Genomic DNA, 17455 nt, shown 5'->3' with positions numbered 1-17455 from the left:
AATGCCAATAGGAAATGGCAGTAACATAATATCTTTATGCTAATCCTTACTTAATGTCAAAGAATCATTTCTTCCTAGTGAGATGAGATCGCTCTTTAGCAATAAGATCAGCCATTTTCTTCTTCTTTTCTGACCTTATTCCCATGACAATACCAATACCAATTTATTGTTTTTATTTTTATGATAGAGTTATCTGAGAACCAGCCTTATGGGCACCTTACCATCCGGCGCCGAGCTAGCTCCCATTTTTTACTTGTAAATATGTGTAGATATTTTTAGTTAATTTAATTACTTATGTTTTTATATTTTTATATTTGTTTGAAAATAAAAAAATATCTGAGAACAGGTGTAGTTCTGTAAAACTAATCTGTAAGTGGAAAAGAGCGCCATTTTTTACTTTTGTATTAAGGCGGATTAAACATTTGTTTCTACATTTTACAAATTTACCGCCTTTTTTATTGACAAAAGTATCTTGCCAGGCTATTATTGTACTTATAAATCTTCTCGGAGCAGAGGTGTAGGGTTAGAGCCGGCGTAGCTTTATTATTATTATTTTTTTACGTCGGTGGCAAATAAGCATACGGCCCGCCTGATGTTAAGCAGTCTCCGTAGCCTATGTACGCCTGCAACTCCAGAGGAGTTACATTTGACGTTCATAAGCGCATTATAATATGCCTATTTGAATAATAAACTATCCTTATCTTATCTTTATATTTTTTTCTAATCTTATACATGTTTCCGCCGCCTTTTGTATTTTTTTTGTTGTTTTTGTGCAATAAAGTTTAAAATAAATAACATTTACAGTACATATATGGTGCTACTTTCTCGCACTAGTGCGTAAAGAGCACTTTTCGTGCATATGTCGAAAGTTTAAAGGGCCATATGTACTGTAAAACGTTGTACGATACACGTGCGAATAGGTAATTCGCAACTGCGGTCGTGTTTTAATTTATCGCCACTCGTTTCCTCGTTTCGAATTTCCTCTTTTCCGCACTTGTATCGTAAACAATTATTTATTATTATTATATCAACACGAGGGTTTTTCACTAAGTTGTTACGGCAGCTTTACCAGCTGGACATTACTTTACGGCCGGTGTCCGTCACTCCGGTATGAATTTCAATTCGTCAACGCGTTGTTTTTTTGTTCGACAGTTATGTGACGCGACGTTGTTGCATGATTCATGACGTTACAAAATTAAAATTACGTTTTTTGGTAATTATTTATTGTGCAATAAGAGCGACAGGGCTAAAATTGTTAATGTAAAATATGTGTGTGTATGTGTGTGTGTCTATAATATCATGAACTTTTGACAGTTGATTTTTTGTTATGTGATTAACTTCTTCTAACTTCAAACCTTGATTTCCCTTTTTTAACTAAATATTTTCTTATTGCGATTAATTCTTCGTAACATTTCAATAATTCATCTGCCATTACAAAATTATAACTACTAGTTTAATACGTACCTATTATAACTTACATTGGTGTTACATTACTGTCCTTAGTTTGCTTCATGTAAAACTTTGTTCACTATATTACTTAGTAGCAGTTAATTTTATGTCCGTTGAACCACTATCACAAAAAAATTATCCGATACACACACGACACGATACACGTTATCCGTTAACACTTCACTCAAACACTTATAGGAGCCGTACGAGCAGCACGCTGCAGCTCAGCTAGAGCGACCTCCTGGCGCATCCATTTCTTGCGGGTTTTCTTACACCTTATATACAAGGCGTAGCCTCCTCCAATGAAAGTTCCTAAAGTGGAATCGAAGTTCGTCGGTGCCGCAGAAGCCTTATTGTCACCTCCGGCGATGATAACCTCTTCTTTTAATTTTGTAGCCCCCATGACGTAAGGTGAATCAGCAACATTTAACCGTGAGAAGCAACATTACGTTATTTTATTGTTCTATAACTGTCCACTTGAGCTATGTTTTTACATTGTAATAATCGTCACTCGGTGACTGACCGCACGCGCGACACCGTATATGGCAGGGTCGCCATGTAAGGTGAGGATTCGGAGTTGAGTAGAAACGAGTGTTCAGCTTAAACGATGCTTTATTACTGCTCTGCAAATGGTTCTGTAAATGGTTCTTATATATATCCTATGAACTACATACATAACTATGTCTAGTATACACTACAAAAGCGATAAAATATGTATCTTTTTGAGTACCTACTAATGAATTGTTGATGAGCCAAAATAACATTTTCCGAAATCGCGTAGTTTTCCATATAGAAAAACTCTAGAAAGAACTAACATTTTTGTGTGGAAAACGAATAAAACATTCCTAAAGAAAACTTCATTTATTTCTTGTGGAATTTTCTAGAAATTTTGTCTTTCAAATTTTGTGGAAACTTTCCGCAACTTGCACATTTTTAGACACAAGATTTCAATAATTTTGTTTTAGTGTAGATATTTTTGAGCACCTTTGCCGCGTAGATGTCTACATCTAATGCTGGTTCCGGTAGTCAATTGTGTTCCTCTTATTCGCCGTTCCTAAAAGCCTCGTCAATTTATATTAGCGCCATTAATTGACAACCAACGGGTCTAATTACGTTACGGCATTACTATGTTGGTTATATTACTATCTGGAAGTATTTATTAAGGCAAAAGATCAAAATAAGACAGGAAAAAATCGCCAATTCATACATTTGCATTTGGGTGTAATATGAACACTATCAGGATTTGAACTATTCATATTAGAACTGAATTTATTTAGAAAATACTTCGAAAATTTTCTAAGCTAATTTATAGGTGTTTCCTCTGCCAGAAACAAATCGCCAATGGTCTAAGCATTGGCGCGCAGCCTGCCAGCTGGATTCGTAAAAAACATGGAAAAAACCCGTCATAAAAGCCGGTATTGCGCCTGACGTCATCGGAACTGTGGTGTTGCCAGTAAGAAACGAATGTTGCCATCTCAATTTGAAGGCTTGGAACAAGGTAAGTAACTTAATATAAATTTTATTTTTAGGTAAAATTTGTCTATTTGCCACTAAACGCAAGTAGCAACTGTATTTTTTATTTTATTTTTATAAAAAAAACACGGGACCGAACTCGCAATAAACACTAATCAATGTGTAAGCAGGCCCCAATATGAAGGCCATCCAGACTTATCCCTATTCTGCACTTATCCCTACTGACCTTACTAAACTTGCTTGCAGTACCTACGGCCGAAAGTTCAAAAAGGTTTTATTTATTTTATTTAATGATTTTAATTATTTTGGGAATGGGATTAAAAACTTCCCATTGCCAATGAAAATTATTATTTACGAAAATGGGACTTAATCGCGTATACTTAACTCTCTTCTGAAATTAGCTCCGACGTTTCGAGGCATTGTCCCCGCGGTCTCGAAGAAAAACTGGTTAAAGTTGACAACAACATCTTATAGTTGTGCGAGTTTTTCAAACTACCCGCACTAGGTCTTGTTTATCAACTTGAACGTAAAAGGTTACGTTCGTAATAATGTGCAAACATCGTGAAAGTTTAAAAATCACTTAGGACTGTTGCCCTTTAGCGTTGACCCTTTAGTGTTTAACCTTGTTACAAAACAGATTTGTGCACCGTTTGTTCTTCATCTATAATCCAAAACAAATGAACGTGTTACCCAAAGCGATTTCGATAGCAATAATCGACACATGTAGAGGTTGAGCAAGGGTAGTTAATGAATCAATTCTTTCTGTTGCGCAAACGGATCGGACCGGTGAGGTGAGTACTTTAGTACGGTGTTAAGTGTCAATGTCAAGTAGCGGAGTAACTTGCCATGTTCGATTCGTGAGGAAAAATAAGGAAAATATGTCATTGTGTTTCTTTTAATGAAAAGATGGGAACAAAAACATTTCTAGCATATCCTGCTACTGTTTTGGAACTTATCGGAGAACATCGATCGCGTGAAAACCTAAATATTTTTATTTGTAAAATGTAAATGTAAAGTTAGTCGTTAGTCGCCAACCCGCATTGGGCAGCGTGGGGACTATACGGACGCATTAGAGGAGGCTTGTACCCATGTACCCCGCAGTGCTACGTATACCTATATGCTGAATTAGCCTCCTTACAGATATACTACATAATTATAGTCCGACAAGAAATTGTGGAAAATAAATGTGGGCGCCACTTCCTACGTAACTGTCACATTTTTGACGTAAAATACTTAAACATGGCAACAATTTAGTATGGAAAAATTTCAGTTCCATTTTATTTAATTTCTACTATTTTATGTTGCACTGTACATGTATTTATTTATTTTAAACTTTATTGTACAAAAGGCGGACTTAATGCCTTGAAGCATTGTCTACCAGTCAACCACAGGGCTAAACATAAAATATTATTTAAGGTGGGTGCAGTGTATGTATATCAAGTCGCTGAGACGTAGCAAAAGCGACTTGCTTTTATGAATAATTTTATTAAGAATAAGTTTTCCCTGTAAAAGCAAATTCCTGTTCGCTTTATCAATCGCTCGCTTGAGTTTAAAAGCATGGGGGCGAAACTGATCCTTTCGAGCATTCTCGGCTCCGTTCGCTGAGAAATTATTAAGGTTGGCACAACTTGACGTCCCTTTGCGTGTACGACAATAAGATAATGAATTGAATTTTGACAACCCTAAATAGCCGAAAGAAATAGTGCGATACATTTGAAAGGGACGGCATGATTCGTCCCTGAATCGTTGTCAAACTTCGGTTTTGTAGGAAGTTTCTTTTCTGTACGGTAGGTAGTACCAAAGAGGATATAGTAAGATAGAGCGGTACTGTCATAGTAAATTTTGTAGCTATGGATGGTATAGAAAGGATGCCAATCTCTTATGGCAGAATTGTTGCAAAAGTGACCGCTTTAAGCTTTAAATAATAGTTCCTAATCTCTCCGGTGGCGCTAGTTAGGCTCTGGGACATGAGTATAACATGAACCAACAAATAACCCGACCAAATTACGTAGGTTGTTTTTGGTAGTATTTCGGTGTATGGTGGCGCCGCCTAATTACTGTTTTTTGATGGACACTTTTCATACATAGAGATTTGGCTCCTTTATATAGTCTCCATGTTTGTAGCCACAGTTAATTCACTGCCATCTATCGACACACGATTAAAACTAAAAGTATAAAAAAATGCATTTATATATGGATAAATGATTGTTTTTATTTGCAATACTTGCATTGATTATTTTTATATTATTTTGACCCATGTCGTTTCACCGTCAACGCCATCTATACGAGAGCAGGCCAAAGGTAGTGGCGCCATCTGATCGAGAATCAAATTTTCTTGATATTCGAGGCACGTTTTTTCCTTAGACTGTATCCATCTATTACGGAGTTATATATATATCTTTGGTAGTACTATTACTTATTCTGTACCTAAATTATACAGGATAAGCAAGCAGCTAGCCTTTGTGTCTACAATGCCTGTCCGTCCGTTGATGGACGTGGAAAAAGGTTGAACCATCGCCATTGACGTCTACGGAAATATTTCCACAAGAAAAGGTGGAAATCATGGAGACTATATAAAGGAGCCAAATCTCTATGTATGAAAAGTGTCCATCAAAAAACAGTAATTAGGCGGCGCCACCATACACCAAAATACTACCAAAAACAACCTACGTATTTTGGCCGGGTTATTTGTTGCCTTATATGGTTCATGTTATACTCATGTCCCCGAGCCTAACTAGCGCCACCGGAGAGATTAGGAACTATTATTTAAAGCTGAAAGCGGTCACTTTTGCAACAATTCTGCCATAAGAGATTGGCATCCTTTCTATACCATCCATAGTGGAAATCATGAATCTATAGTTGGTCAAGCAAATCTTGTCAGTAGAAAAAGGCGCGAAATTCAAATTTTTTATGGGACGATATCCCTTCGTCACAGATTATATAATAGTTCTTACGAACAGATACCTATCTCTCAAAGAAAACTCAATACCTACCGTTTTGATACCTACACAAAATTATTGTAGACATTGCGTTGATAAAATGAGTGAAGGATTTAACGTCCTAATCACGACAGCAAAGCGGCAACGATTGTGGTGTTCGCATGGTAACTGCAGCTGCATTACTGTTGCGACATTACTGCTGCGGCCTTGACGCGGCTGGTGAGGATAAATGGAGTTAGTCGCTTGGACATTTATAATATTAATATTAGTGTGAATGCCTGAATAGGAACTGAATTATTTCATCCAATTTGTGACCAAAATGCAGTTGATTATGAGCTGTTTGTGGTTTCAGTATCTAAACTAATGCAGTTTCAGCATTTGAAACGACATTATATTTAATACTAGTAATTATGGATGGTATAGAAAGGATCGCAATCTCTTATGGCAGAATTGTTGCAAATGTGACCGCTTTCAGCTTTAAATAATAGTTCCTAATCTCTCTCTTCTCTAATCGGTGGCGCTAGTTAGGCTCTGGGACATGAGTATAACATGAACCATATAAGGCAACAAATAACCCGACCAAATTACGTAGGTTGGTTTTGGTAGTATTTCGGTGTATGGTGCCGCCTAATTACTGTTTTTGATGGACACTTTTCATACATAGAGATTTGGCTCCTTTATATAGTCTCCATGCTAGTAATAAACAAGTCAATATCGCCCATCACTCTATATATTATACAACAAAGTGCCCCGCCGCATTTGTCTGTCTGTATGTCTGTATGTTCGCGATTATCTCAAAAACTACTGAACGTATTTTCATGCGGTTTTCACCTATCAATAGCGATTCTTAAGGAAGGTTTATGTGTATAATTTATTAAGGTTTTGTGTAACCTGTGCGAAGCCGGGGCGGGTCGCTTGTATATACTATATGGAATAGACTATACATATATATGGAAAACTGTTCTCCCTCTGAAGAGCATTCAAAATAAATGATTCCATCGTGATGCTATTATATTTTGAATGATTCTCAATCTCAAGAAATGATTTCCAATCCTTGCTTATTGTTAATCCTAACAAAAACTTTACTATAAAAAAGTAACGAAATAACAACTAGGTACCTACCTAAATCTGTTTAGGCGGTAGTGCCAAAAAACTTAATTCAATGCGATATTTTTCCTGTGAAAGATACAAAAATATCATTTTCAAACATCAAACATTTATTCAGCAAATAGGCCACAGGGGCACTTTTACATGTCAATTTCTACAAACAATAAAATTAACCCAAAATTACAAAAAATAATTACATAAATATAAATGTTAAATTACACAAAAAAAAAACTAATAAAAACTATACAAACAACAGAAGTACTAACATTGTTTAGAGATGTAAAAGTCTAGGTGTCAGAGATTAAATGTATATAATAATAAAAAAGATCATCAAATTATCCAGAGATGTAAAGGGTCTCCAAGACTTGAATTGTTATATAATTAATAAAAAGACAAGATATTAAATCAGACAAACAGACAAGAACCGAATGAAGTGCCTCACGTTAATGCCACTCAAAAGTAAAGTTACATAGGTAAAATGAAGCCCGTGTAAACTTAAACAGACCGGTCTCAACAAACAGTCTATAAAGTATTACACTCGACAACTATTTAAACATTTTAAACCAATCTTCAATTCGCTGAAATCGAAATAGGATTAACGTGAAAGCTGAAAGCTGAATGTTACGTGGCACTTTAAATTAAGTTCGTTATTTATGCAATGGTGTTTCAAGTCAATACGAACAACACAGTCTGTTCTGAAGTAGGTATTACGCGGTCGAACAATGTTCAGAAATATGGATGCCGTTTACACCGTCCTTCTTCTCAAGGCGGTTCCCTGAGCCAGAAGGCGAAAAATCTCCATATATGATCATATTTTTCTAAGTAGACGTGGAAAATAGTTATTTGTTACACAAGGGTGCAAAGTTGTAATTTACCCGCGAGTGTTTCAACACACGAGAAGTAAAATACATTTGCACCCGTGTGTAACACAAAACTTTTCCCCTCACTATAGCGAGGAAAGTGCAACATCCACAGGCGTTAGATCATCTTCATCACTGGAATCACTAATTTTTGTACGATATTATAACAGAAAACACTGGAAATTCTGGTTTTTACATGAGCGGTGAGAAGTGTTTTTAAGTAAAAATTTTATTGACAATGTTGACATTTCTGTTCTGACGTATGAAATTTCAACGATGCGTTTTGAAATTGCATCGACTCAACTTGTGCGTTCAGAATTATATTTAACATCACTATAAAAAAATATAACGTTTCTTATGGAATTTTAAGGTTTATGACTTAAAATTATTAAATAAAGCTAAATTTGGTATTTTTTATTAGATTCTCAAACCATTTATTTAGTGATAATTAATATCGAACGAATCATTATTATAAGCGTTTTACGTTTTGTTATCTGTCCAGCTACTTAAACACGCTCCATTCAAGGTCAAATTACTTTCCCCACTAGTGGATAAAATGCGTTTTTCCCCGCTTGTTTTAAAGGATAAAACACGGCTTTCCGAGCTAGTGAGGGGAAAAATATATGTAGATAGTTCTATATACCTATATTTAATTATAATTGCTTACAGACATGATATATCCCTTTCGGCTATTTAGGGTTGTCAAAATTCAAGTCATTATCTTATCTGTGGTCCTGCACGCAAAGGGACGTCAAGTTGTGTCAACCCTAATAATTGTCGGAGCAATGTTGAGCCGAACGGGGCCGAGAATACACGAAAGGAGGAGTTTCGGACCCCTGACGTAACAGTCTGGTTTTAGTGTTAGAAATTTTAATGCAAAGAAATTAGCAAGTAGAAAATATTTCTTTGGCGAGGCGTTTGTCAGTGGAAAGGCAACCATAAACCAGCTTTTGTGTGATATGCGGCCGGGATCATGGCAAGCAAGTTAGATTAGTTTGTATGCACCGTACATGAAATACCCTGTTGTTTTATAAATTGAACTTGCAGATGTTTTTATATTAGTTATTTTCAAGGTTCCGTACGTCAAAAGGAAAAAAACGGAACCTTTATAGGATCACTCGTGCGTCTGTCTGTCTGTCTGTCACAGCCTATTTTCTCCGAAACTACTGGACCAAGTTGAAATTTGGTACACATATATTATGTAAGTTTGAGTTATGATGATAGTTATATATATTTCGACGATATATACATATCGTCAGGTGACAACCAAAACTCACTAATAACCACCACAAGTTCATAGCCATAGCCAACCGTATTGATAACTAAATGAAGTTATTTTTTCTTTAATTATTTTTTAGTAATTAGTGAGCTTTGGTTGTCACCTGATGATATGACAGCTCGACAGAAACTCAATATTAATAAATATTCAGCGACTGAGGAAACTATCAGGCGATTCGAACTTACAATGACATCAGAATGACATCAATCATGCCATTCAGTTATCGTGTATTTAGCTCGTACTTGTGCGTACATATTGACGCGAGCGAGACGCGATAACGATAACTAAATGACATTATTCAGATAACATTATAATGTCATTTTACGTTCGAATTGGCCTGTATGAATATCCCTTACCACATTACATTGGGTACGTAATTACATAAACAGTGTGTGTTTGCTTTCACTTAGCATGCGCAAATAGGCTTCACACCAATCATGTCTGATCTACGATAGCCTGAAGCTTGTAGATTATCGCACAGACTGAGCACTTATTGAACTGTTTTGATACGACCTCGACGAACGTCTTAGTGATTGGTGCGCATTTCACTACGACTTTCACTTCATTGTGCATGCAGCAATCAACGTGAACGATTTTCAAGGTCATATCAACGTAAGATCAAAACTGTAACAAGTTGTTAACTCTAAATCGGGCTCCTTGTTTATGTTTGGAATTAGGTCGATATTCAACCATTCGTTTTTTATATTCTTTTGTATTATCATGTAGGTAATATTGCAAACAATTAAGTACCACGGTCCTCCCAAAGCAAATTCTCCGCTTGACCTTTTTCAGGAAATAATTCATGAGAACAATTGTTATTGAACAATCAAGAAGATATTTTTATACCAACTTATTGTCTCGTTTGCTTCTTTAAAAACACACATTGTTAGTTGTAATGTTTTGAGATACCACGATAACCAACAGCGAGGCATCGAAACCTTTTAGGTTCATTTGTCACTCACTTACTGCATCAATCGTACACCACAAGTGCCTTACTTAGTATAGCAGTAAAAACTGTAAAGCAATAAAAAACCATTGGAGATAAAAAGTAAAAACGATATGATATTAAAAAGGACGCCTAAATAACGCATAATTAAGAGGTGCAACTAAAAAAACAGACAGAAAGAGAGGAGATACGTGTACAATATCAATGTTGTATTTACTTAAAAAATAGCACATGGAGCAGGCTTATTAAAAGTATAAACAGACGTTCTCGCTGCTGAAAAGTTCATGTATTATTCAAGAAAATGACACTCGAGCGATACTTACAAATACTTTTTATACTCCAAGTGACCGTCGCACGAGAAGATGACAACTGCAGCATCGTATACGATGACAACAAAAATTGCTTATTGAAGGAGTTGCTAATGATGATTGATCACAGTGCCAACCAGTTGGCGGTGGATAAGAAGAAAAATGCCCTGTACTTCAGTCTCGATAGCAGCCGCGGGAAATTTAGCCCTGCGGTCCTTGACATAGATACTAAGAGGCTTACACTACTTGAAGGCGTAAAAGACGCCCTTGCTGTGGCAGTGGACGAAGAAACAGGTGATGTCTATTTCGGAGGAAGCAAAGGAATTTACAAGTTCACGGGGATAGAGAAGAAAGTGCAAAGATTACATTTGAAGCAAGTTGTTCGGTGGTTAATTTTAAGAGGATACATCTATTACATCCAACTAACAGATTCTAAAGCGTACGTCTACAGATTGTTTAACATCAAACGCTTTCGTCAAGTCCAAAATGTTACTATGAATCAATTCGTTTTTGACGCGGAGCGCAATGTCTTTTTTATCAATGGGACGGGACTTTACAGAGTTTCTAGATACCATGACACAGTTAGACTGGTCAGAAAATCTTCAAATTTCTTCGGGATGACCACTAATAATGACGGACAAGTATTTGTAAGTACTAATGAGGGTATTTACTATATTAAAGGTGGTCTGACGCTGGTTAAATATACTGATATACGAGGTGTTGTAGCGATGACATTTGATAGATACAACAATATGATTTATTCGGACTCTCGGAAATTAGTTCGGCTCCTGCCAATGTCTAATAAGAATGGTGTAAAAACTTCAAATGTTAATAATATTCTTCTAGTGAAGTAGAAAGTGACTAGATGTTAAAAATGTGTTTAATTGTGAATTTAATTGATACCTAATGACTAAAAGTGAATATGGGTTAATGAATTGAAATATAATGTTTTATTTAATAATAAACGCTTTCATTATAACATTATACCTTTAATTTAATAAATAGGTTCTCGGTTTTGTGAGTTTTCCGTAAAATCATAGGCAAATAAGGCGGTTAAGTTATGGTTGCGGGATCGGGATCACGTTTTGCTATATACAGGATGTTTATTTTTTCTTTTGCTGTTATTAACATTTATTAAGCTTAGAAGTAATTTAAGAGTGGAAAAAATACTGCCTTGGGTGAGACTCAAACTCATGGCCTCTGGATCGATACTCCAGCGCTCTGCCAACTGAGCCACCAAGACCTCATCCCTAGTCAGCAAATCTTCCCATTATGTGGGTCTAGGGGACCCTAGCGACATCTACCGTAAGAGCGTTACACTTCTTAAACGACCACCGGAGTTCCAAGTCATATTGGAAATTCACCAGTTACGATGACAGAGCAGTAGTAGTTGGCAGAGCGCTGGAGTATTGATGCAGATGCCATGAGTTCAAGTCTCACCCAAGGCAGTAATTTTTCCACTTTTCAATTTATTCTAAGCTTAATAGCATCGTTCGCGGACGTTACTGCTTGTTAAAAAATAATTAACATTTATTGCTTTGTATCCGAAAATTCTGCTTAAAATATGAAAGCAATATAGGTAGCAATTTTAACTCATCATTTCTCAATAAGATTTGTAGTGTCAGTGCCGTTTAAGAAGCTTTATATTTAGTTCTTTAGGTAGATGTAGAATGAGAGGTGTGGGAGATGTTATGTGCAAGCTTAAGAATATTCTCAAAATTTCCGAATGTTCTGGAAACTTTCATGAGAATATTCTCATGCAAATCTCCAATTAGAAAGTTCCCGTGCGGATTAGAGATTAATTACTCAATATTCATAACTGTTGACGACTGTGTCAATGTGACATTTAACGCATTCACTGCCAGGGGGCGAGGCCTAGGAACAAACTTGTATGACGGTGTACGCAATGTGCGTTGGGGGCAGTGAATGTGTTGTAACAGTTACGTCATTCATTGGCGTCTATTTCAAGTGTCATAGAAATCAAAACAAACTATAGAAGATTTGGCAATAAACGTGCAGAAAAAAATACCGAAAACATTTCACGGGAACCTTGCAATAGGGGATATTACTGCAATATTCTGCCACCAAAGTGCAGGACTAGCTTTTTTAGTAAACCATAGGTTTTTGACAAGTTTTCAGAGTTAATAAAATATGACATTGATGCATCAAGGCAGTTTGCTTACAGAGTACTTACCGGAAAACGAGAATCCCAAAATTCGCTATCTGCCTCTTTATCGCTCGAATATGCAAGAGTGACAGAGATGTTAGATAATAGTAGATTTCACAAGGGAGCAAAATGACATATTTACGGTGAGGGCGTACAATTGAATCGTAAACGAAGCGAAGGATTCTATAATAGAATCCCGAGAGTAGCGAGGGATTCTAAAGTAGAATCCTGAGCGTAGTGAGGGATTCAAGTGTGTTACGCCCAAGATGGAAATAATTTTGCTACCATGTGACACATATTACTTTTCACATCACCTATGAGGTAATTATAATGTTTAAAAATATTATTTAAGCTAAAAAAATAATGCGCAAAAAACTGAAAAAATAGTGTCCTAGAACAGAAAAGTGGTACTTTGATCCCTCCTAGCAGGGAAGAAAAGTGCCACTTTAATCCCTCCTAGCAGGGAAGATAAAGCCTTTTTTAGAATTGGTGATGTGAAAAGAAATTTTCTTGTTTCACGATAGACTCTCAGAATGTGGTAGTGGCGCCCTAGAGTTTAGCGTAATATTCCCTATTTTTAAAAATTCTTTTTGGCACACTGCTAGGTAAATATCACTTGTCTGCACCTTTCACAGGGACATGGTAGTAAAAAACAGAGCAAAGAGATTGAATGTGTAAGAGCAAATTAGCCTACAGAACAATAAATGAATGAAAACGAATTTATCATTCGTAAGTAACAGAAAAACTCAATTTCCCCACATTTAATCCGATTGAATGGATCTGTAGTAAAAATACTATTCTTTATCTTTTTAACATCTTGCTGTCAACAAGGCATAAAATAAAACGTTAAAATAGTTGATAGAATCGCTCCGCATAATCAAGATGGCAGCACGCCGGCGCTGCGCAGGACAATAAGCGGAATTTCCAATAAGGCAGCCCGAGACGCTAAATGAAATCTGCGGCATATTACAATCACTTACCGAGCGATAGCAAATTGAACAAATAAAGCCCTCATCACACGAGGCGTAAACGTAAGAGAAGCGTAAGCGTATCGTATTACGCGCGTAGAACAAGAGCGCTACGAGCATGTACAAGTTTAAACAAGTTCACACATGAAGCGTAATCGTAGCGTAGCGTAAACGTAAACAACTTGTATGCAAACAGAACGATTACGCTTACGCGACGCTTGGTGCCCAGAACTCTACGCGTCACGTACTTGTAACGTTTTGCATAATGCTAGACTATGGTTTTTTTGGACTTCAAGCCACGCGTGTATAGTATGAATTTTCTCAGATGATTTTTTCGGGCTCTGGTCCTAATTTGTTAAACAAAGGCCTTTGTTTCTTTTAAGAGCGATCGTCAGCACGTGCCAAAGCAGCCATGTCGTCTAAAAAGCAACTATCGTGATAGTATTAAGGTTCAAATTTATGTGACAGCTCATTCAGAGAACAATCCGGGTGATATTTTCTTTGGAGATAACAAAACATATTATCTTCGAATGGGCTGTATGAATTTGAACCATATAAATAGAATGGTAAATTTGCTTTTTAAACGGGCTCGTTCCCGTTACTTATGCCGGAGCTATTAGCAGTAAGCAGTGTAACCACTGAAAAAAGGAAACAATACCTTTTGTTTAACAGATTAGGATTAGGACCCGAACCCGAAAAAATCATCTGAGATAATTCATAGTGAAGTCATTCCGTTCGTAGCGTGTTCGTGTACTGCTGTGGAAGTACATATTATGTACCTACATTTTGATACAAAGCGTTATTGTGCCCACGTGCGTAGCTCGACCGTGCGCAACTGCGCAGCAGTGGGGTTCCGGCTTGAAACGCGTTAGCCTAAATAATAAATGAATAGACAACACTTTCGAAGTGAATGGTTGTTACTCGAAATTATGTGATAACTGGATGTATTTCATTGTCTTTTTGAGTTGTGTTGTTGTCTTTATTCCAACGCTACAAATATGAATATAAAATATAATTTAATATGTGTTTAAACAAATCGCGAACGTTTTAAATGTCGTAAAGATTGATCCAAAATAATTTATATTGTAAATTACTCTAGGATCAATGTGAGGAATACCGTCTATCAGGTAAGGCCGTCTAGAAGCTCTTTTGTCCCTTCTTACTCTTGCGGCACCTATGCAATTAAAACTGCACGAGGCCATGCACTTGCCGAGGAACAGAACCCTATGGAGGAACCTGGTCTTCAACAGAAGGACATGATGTCACGATCCTCAGTATTGAGGGACCGACTGAAGAAGAGACTCTTGCGGTTGTAGACGTACTCCACTTACAGAAAGTCGGTAGAGCAGAGGGAGCGAAGCACTTTCATGCTCATTGCTGATGGTGTGTGAGCAAAGAACGTACCTATTCAAATACGAGAGTTCTTGCCCTATGACTGTATTCCCAGCTAATAATGTCATGCCGGTCTTCTCCACGTTGACCTTCAATAAATCTAAAATCTAACCTAGTCTAAATTCAACGCAGGCTTGGGCCTCGTGAACGCTTTAATACCAAATATTTATGACAAAGTGATAAAACTATTTGTTTACTAGGTGAATATAAATGACTCATTCGAGTTTATAAATATATTGTAAGAAGAACGTGAACGATTGTTAAATAACAATCGAAAACATAAACATTGGAATCTGATGCTGTCTTTACTTCCAGTTTACCAGTGGATGGAGCAATACATCTCGTGTGCACTTATAAATATTGTCATACAATAAAATCAAGGTTTTGCGAACTACAATGATATTAAAATATATGAAGATTATTTTGATTCTCCAGGCTACTACAACACAAGGTGGAAAATACTGCAATATAATATCAGCAGATGAGAAAAAGTGCCACTTAAGGGAATCACTTGTCATCATCGACCATAGCGCTAATCAGATAGCAGTGGACAAGAGATCTAACACCTTGTATTTCAGCTTCGATGCAGGCCAAGGCGAATTCAACCCTGCGTTGATCGGAATAGATACCAAAAAGCTAAAGCTGCTTAAAGGAGTTAAAGATGCTTTTGCTATAGCTACGGATGATAAAACTGGTGATGTATATTTTGGTGGAAGCAACGGCGTTTATAAATATAGCCAGTTGAACAGCAAGCTAATGAGACTGGATATAAAGCAGTTAGACGTGTGGTGGTTAGTGATACGGAATCATATATATTACATACAGTTTCCAGACTTGAAGGCCTATGTGCATAAATGCAAGATGATCAGATTACTAGAACAGCTTCACAGCAGCGTAATGAACCAATTTGTCTTCGATGCTGAAAAGAATATTTACTTTATAAACGGTACAGGTCTTTACAGAGTTGGCAAAGATGACACCAAGGTGGTATTACTAAGAAGCACACCAAAATTTTTAGGAATGACTACTAACATATATGGTACAGTGTACGTGTGCAGCGACAGTGGAATTTACTACATTAGGAAAGATCAGAAGTTGGCAAAATTTGTGAGCATCCAAGGTGTGTTAGCGTTGACATTTGACAAAGATAACCACTTGATTTACTCTGATTCTCGTGAGCTAGTCCGTCTCCTGCCTATGGAGAAGAGGATTAAAAAGAATGAATCTCGGAAGTCTCTTGCAGGGGATGTGAGGAATGTGACGGTTTGTGAAGTCTTCACGATGCTTGTTAGTCCAAAACCAAAGGCGATAGTTGAAGAAGAACATCAATGCGCTAATTCATTAAACACCTTGTAACGAAAATAAATGCTTGAAATACTTTATTGTGGTGTGGTCTATGAAAATGTTCTTATTCAGTTTCAATTGTTGAACAGACTGGAACCTAAAGTTTTTTTTTTCTTTGAATTTCAAAATCGTAATTCGCAGTCATTTTTTGTATATTTTAAACCAACATAAAACATTTGTACTTCATCGGGTAACATTAGTTAGTTATAACTTTTTATATAAAAAAACCTGTGTTTGTGCCTATAATGTTCGCAACACACTTGGTTGCTGTAAGTATTTACGCAAATATGGCTGTGTTACTTTCATTTGAAGAGAATATGTGCAAGTACCTACTGACATGAATGATACTGGCATAAACATATAAAATAAAATAGTAAAGATTATTATATCCATATCGCAGTGGACAGCAGAACCCTTTTAGCATATCAAGTAATAAATGGATTTTTTACATTTACATGCACACTTTCATGTAGTTATTGAAATATATGCGCATTTATTTGGAATGCAAACAAGACATGAACCAGTGTTTTTATTTTCAAAGGTTTAGATATTTATTCATTGGATCTATGATTCAATTTTTTTTTGGACGGATTGTATTGATTATAATTATTATAAGTTAAAATTCTTTCGTGATATTCGATTTTGTTTGATGATGGTTTGTTTTTCATTAAATTTAAAATTATCTAATATTAGGGTCCGCCATTTGTACATTTTTCTTTATTTATTAGGGCGTGTTATCAAAGATAAAAATCCGGCCAAGTACGAGTCGGACTCGCGTTTCAAGGGTTCCTTACATTACAAAAATTTTACAATGTATTTTTTTATGTGAAATGTCTAAAAAACCCGTAGGGTCGGATCAAAAACTAAGTAATTAAGTCCGACTCACGCTTGACTGCACATTTCTAATAGGTTTTCCTGTCATCTATAGGTAAAAAACTATTTAGTGTATTTTTATTATTTCAGAACGAAATGGTAAAAAATATATCCTATATCTGGGCAGTAGGTACTGCTAAGAAAACACTGGAGCTTAGGTCTCCATTTATAATGATAATTTTATTATCGAAGGGACGATTGGTAGACCCTGGGGATATTCGACAAAAACTCGAAATTAATGATTCAGAGCTGAACCTTTTTCCCTTGTCGAACAGAGTAGACGGTGCCACGTTTTTCTCGATTTTTATAATACAATACCTTATTATTTTTATACTTACAGATTTCTTGCA

General features: G+C 36.3%; 1 protein-coding gene across 1 annotated transcript; it reads left to right on the top strand.

The window, feature by feature from the left end:
- Positions 1-10289: 10289 nt before the first annotated feature.
- LOC134746866 (uncharacterized) lies at positions 10290-16244 on the top strand. Its single transcript, XM_063681440.1, has 2 exons — positions 10290-11213; positions 15247-16244. Exons 1-2 carry the CDS (start codon positions 10355-10357, stop codon positions 16242-16244), a joined length of 1857 nt encoding a protein of 618 aa, XP_063537510.1. The 5' UTR covers positions 10290-10354.
- Positions 16245-17455: the final 1211 nt, after the last annotated feature.

This window comes from Cydia strobilella, chromosome 13, assembly GCF_947568885.1.
Source record: "Cydia strobilella chromosome 13, ilCydStro3.1, whole genome shotgun sequence".
Classification (NCBI taxonomy): Eukaryota; Metazoa; Arthropoda; class Insecta; order Lepidoptera; family Tortricidae; genus Cydia; species Cydia strobilella.
This window is presented reverse-complemented; position numbering and strand designations above follow the sequence as displayed.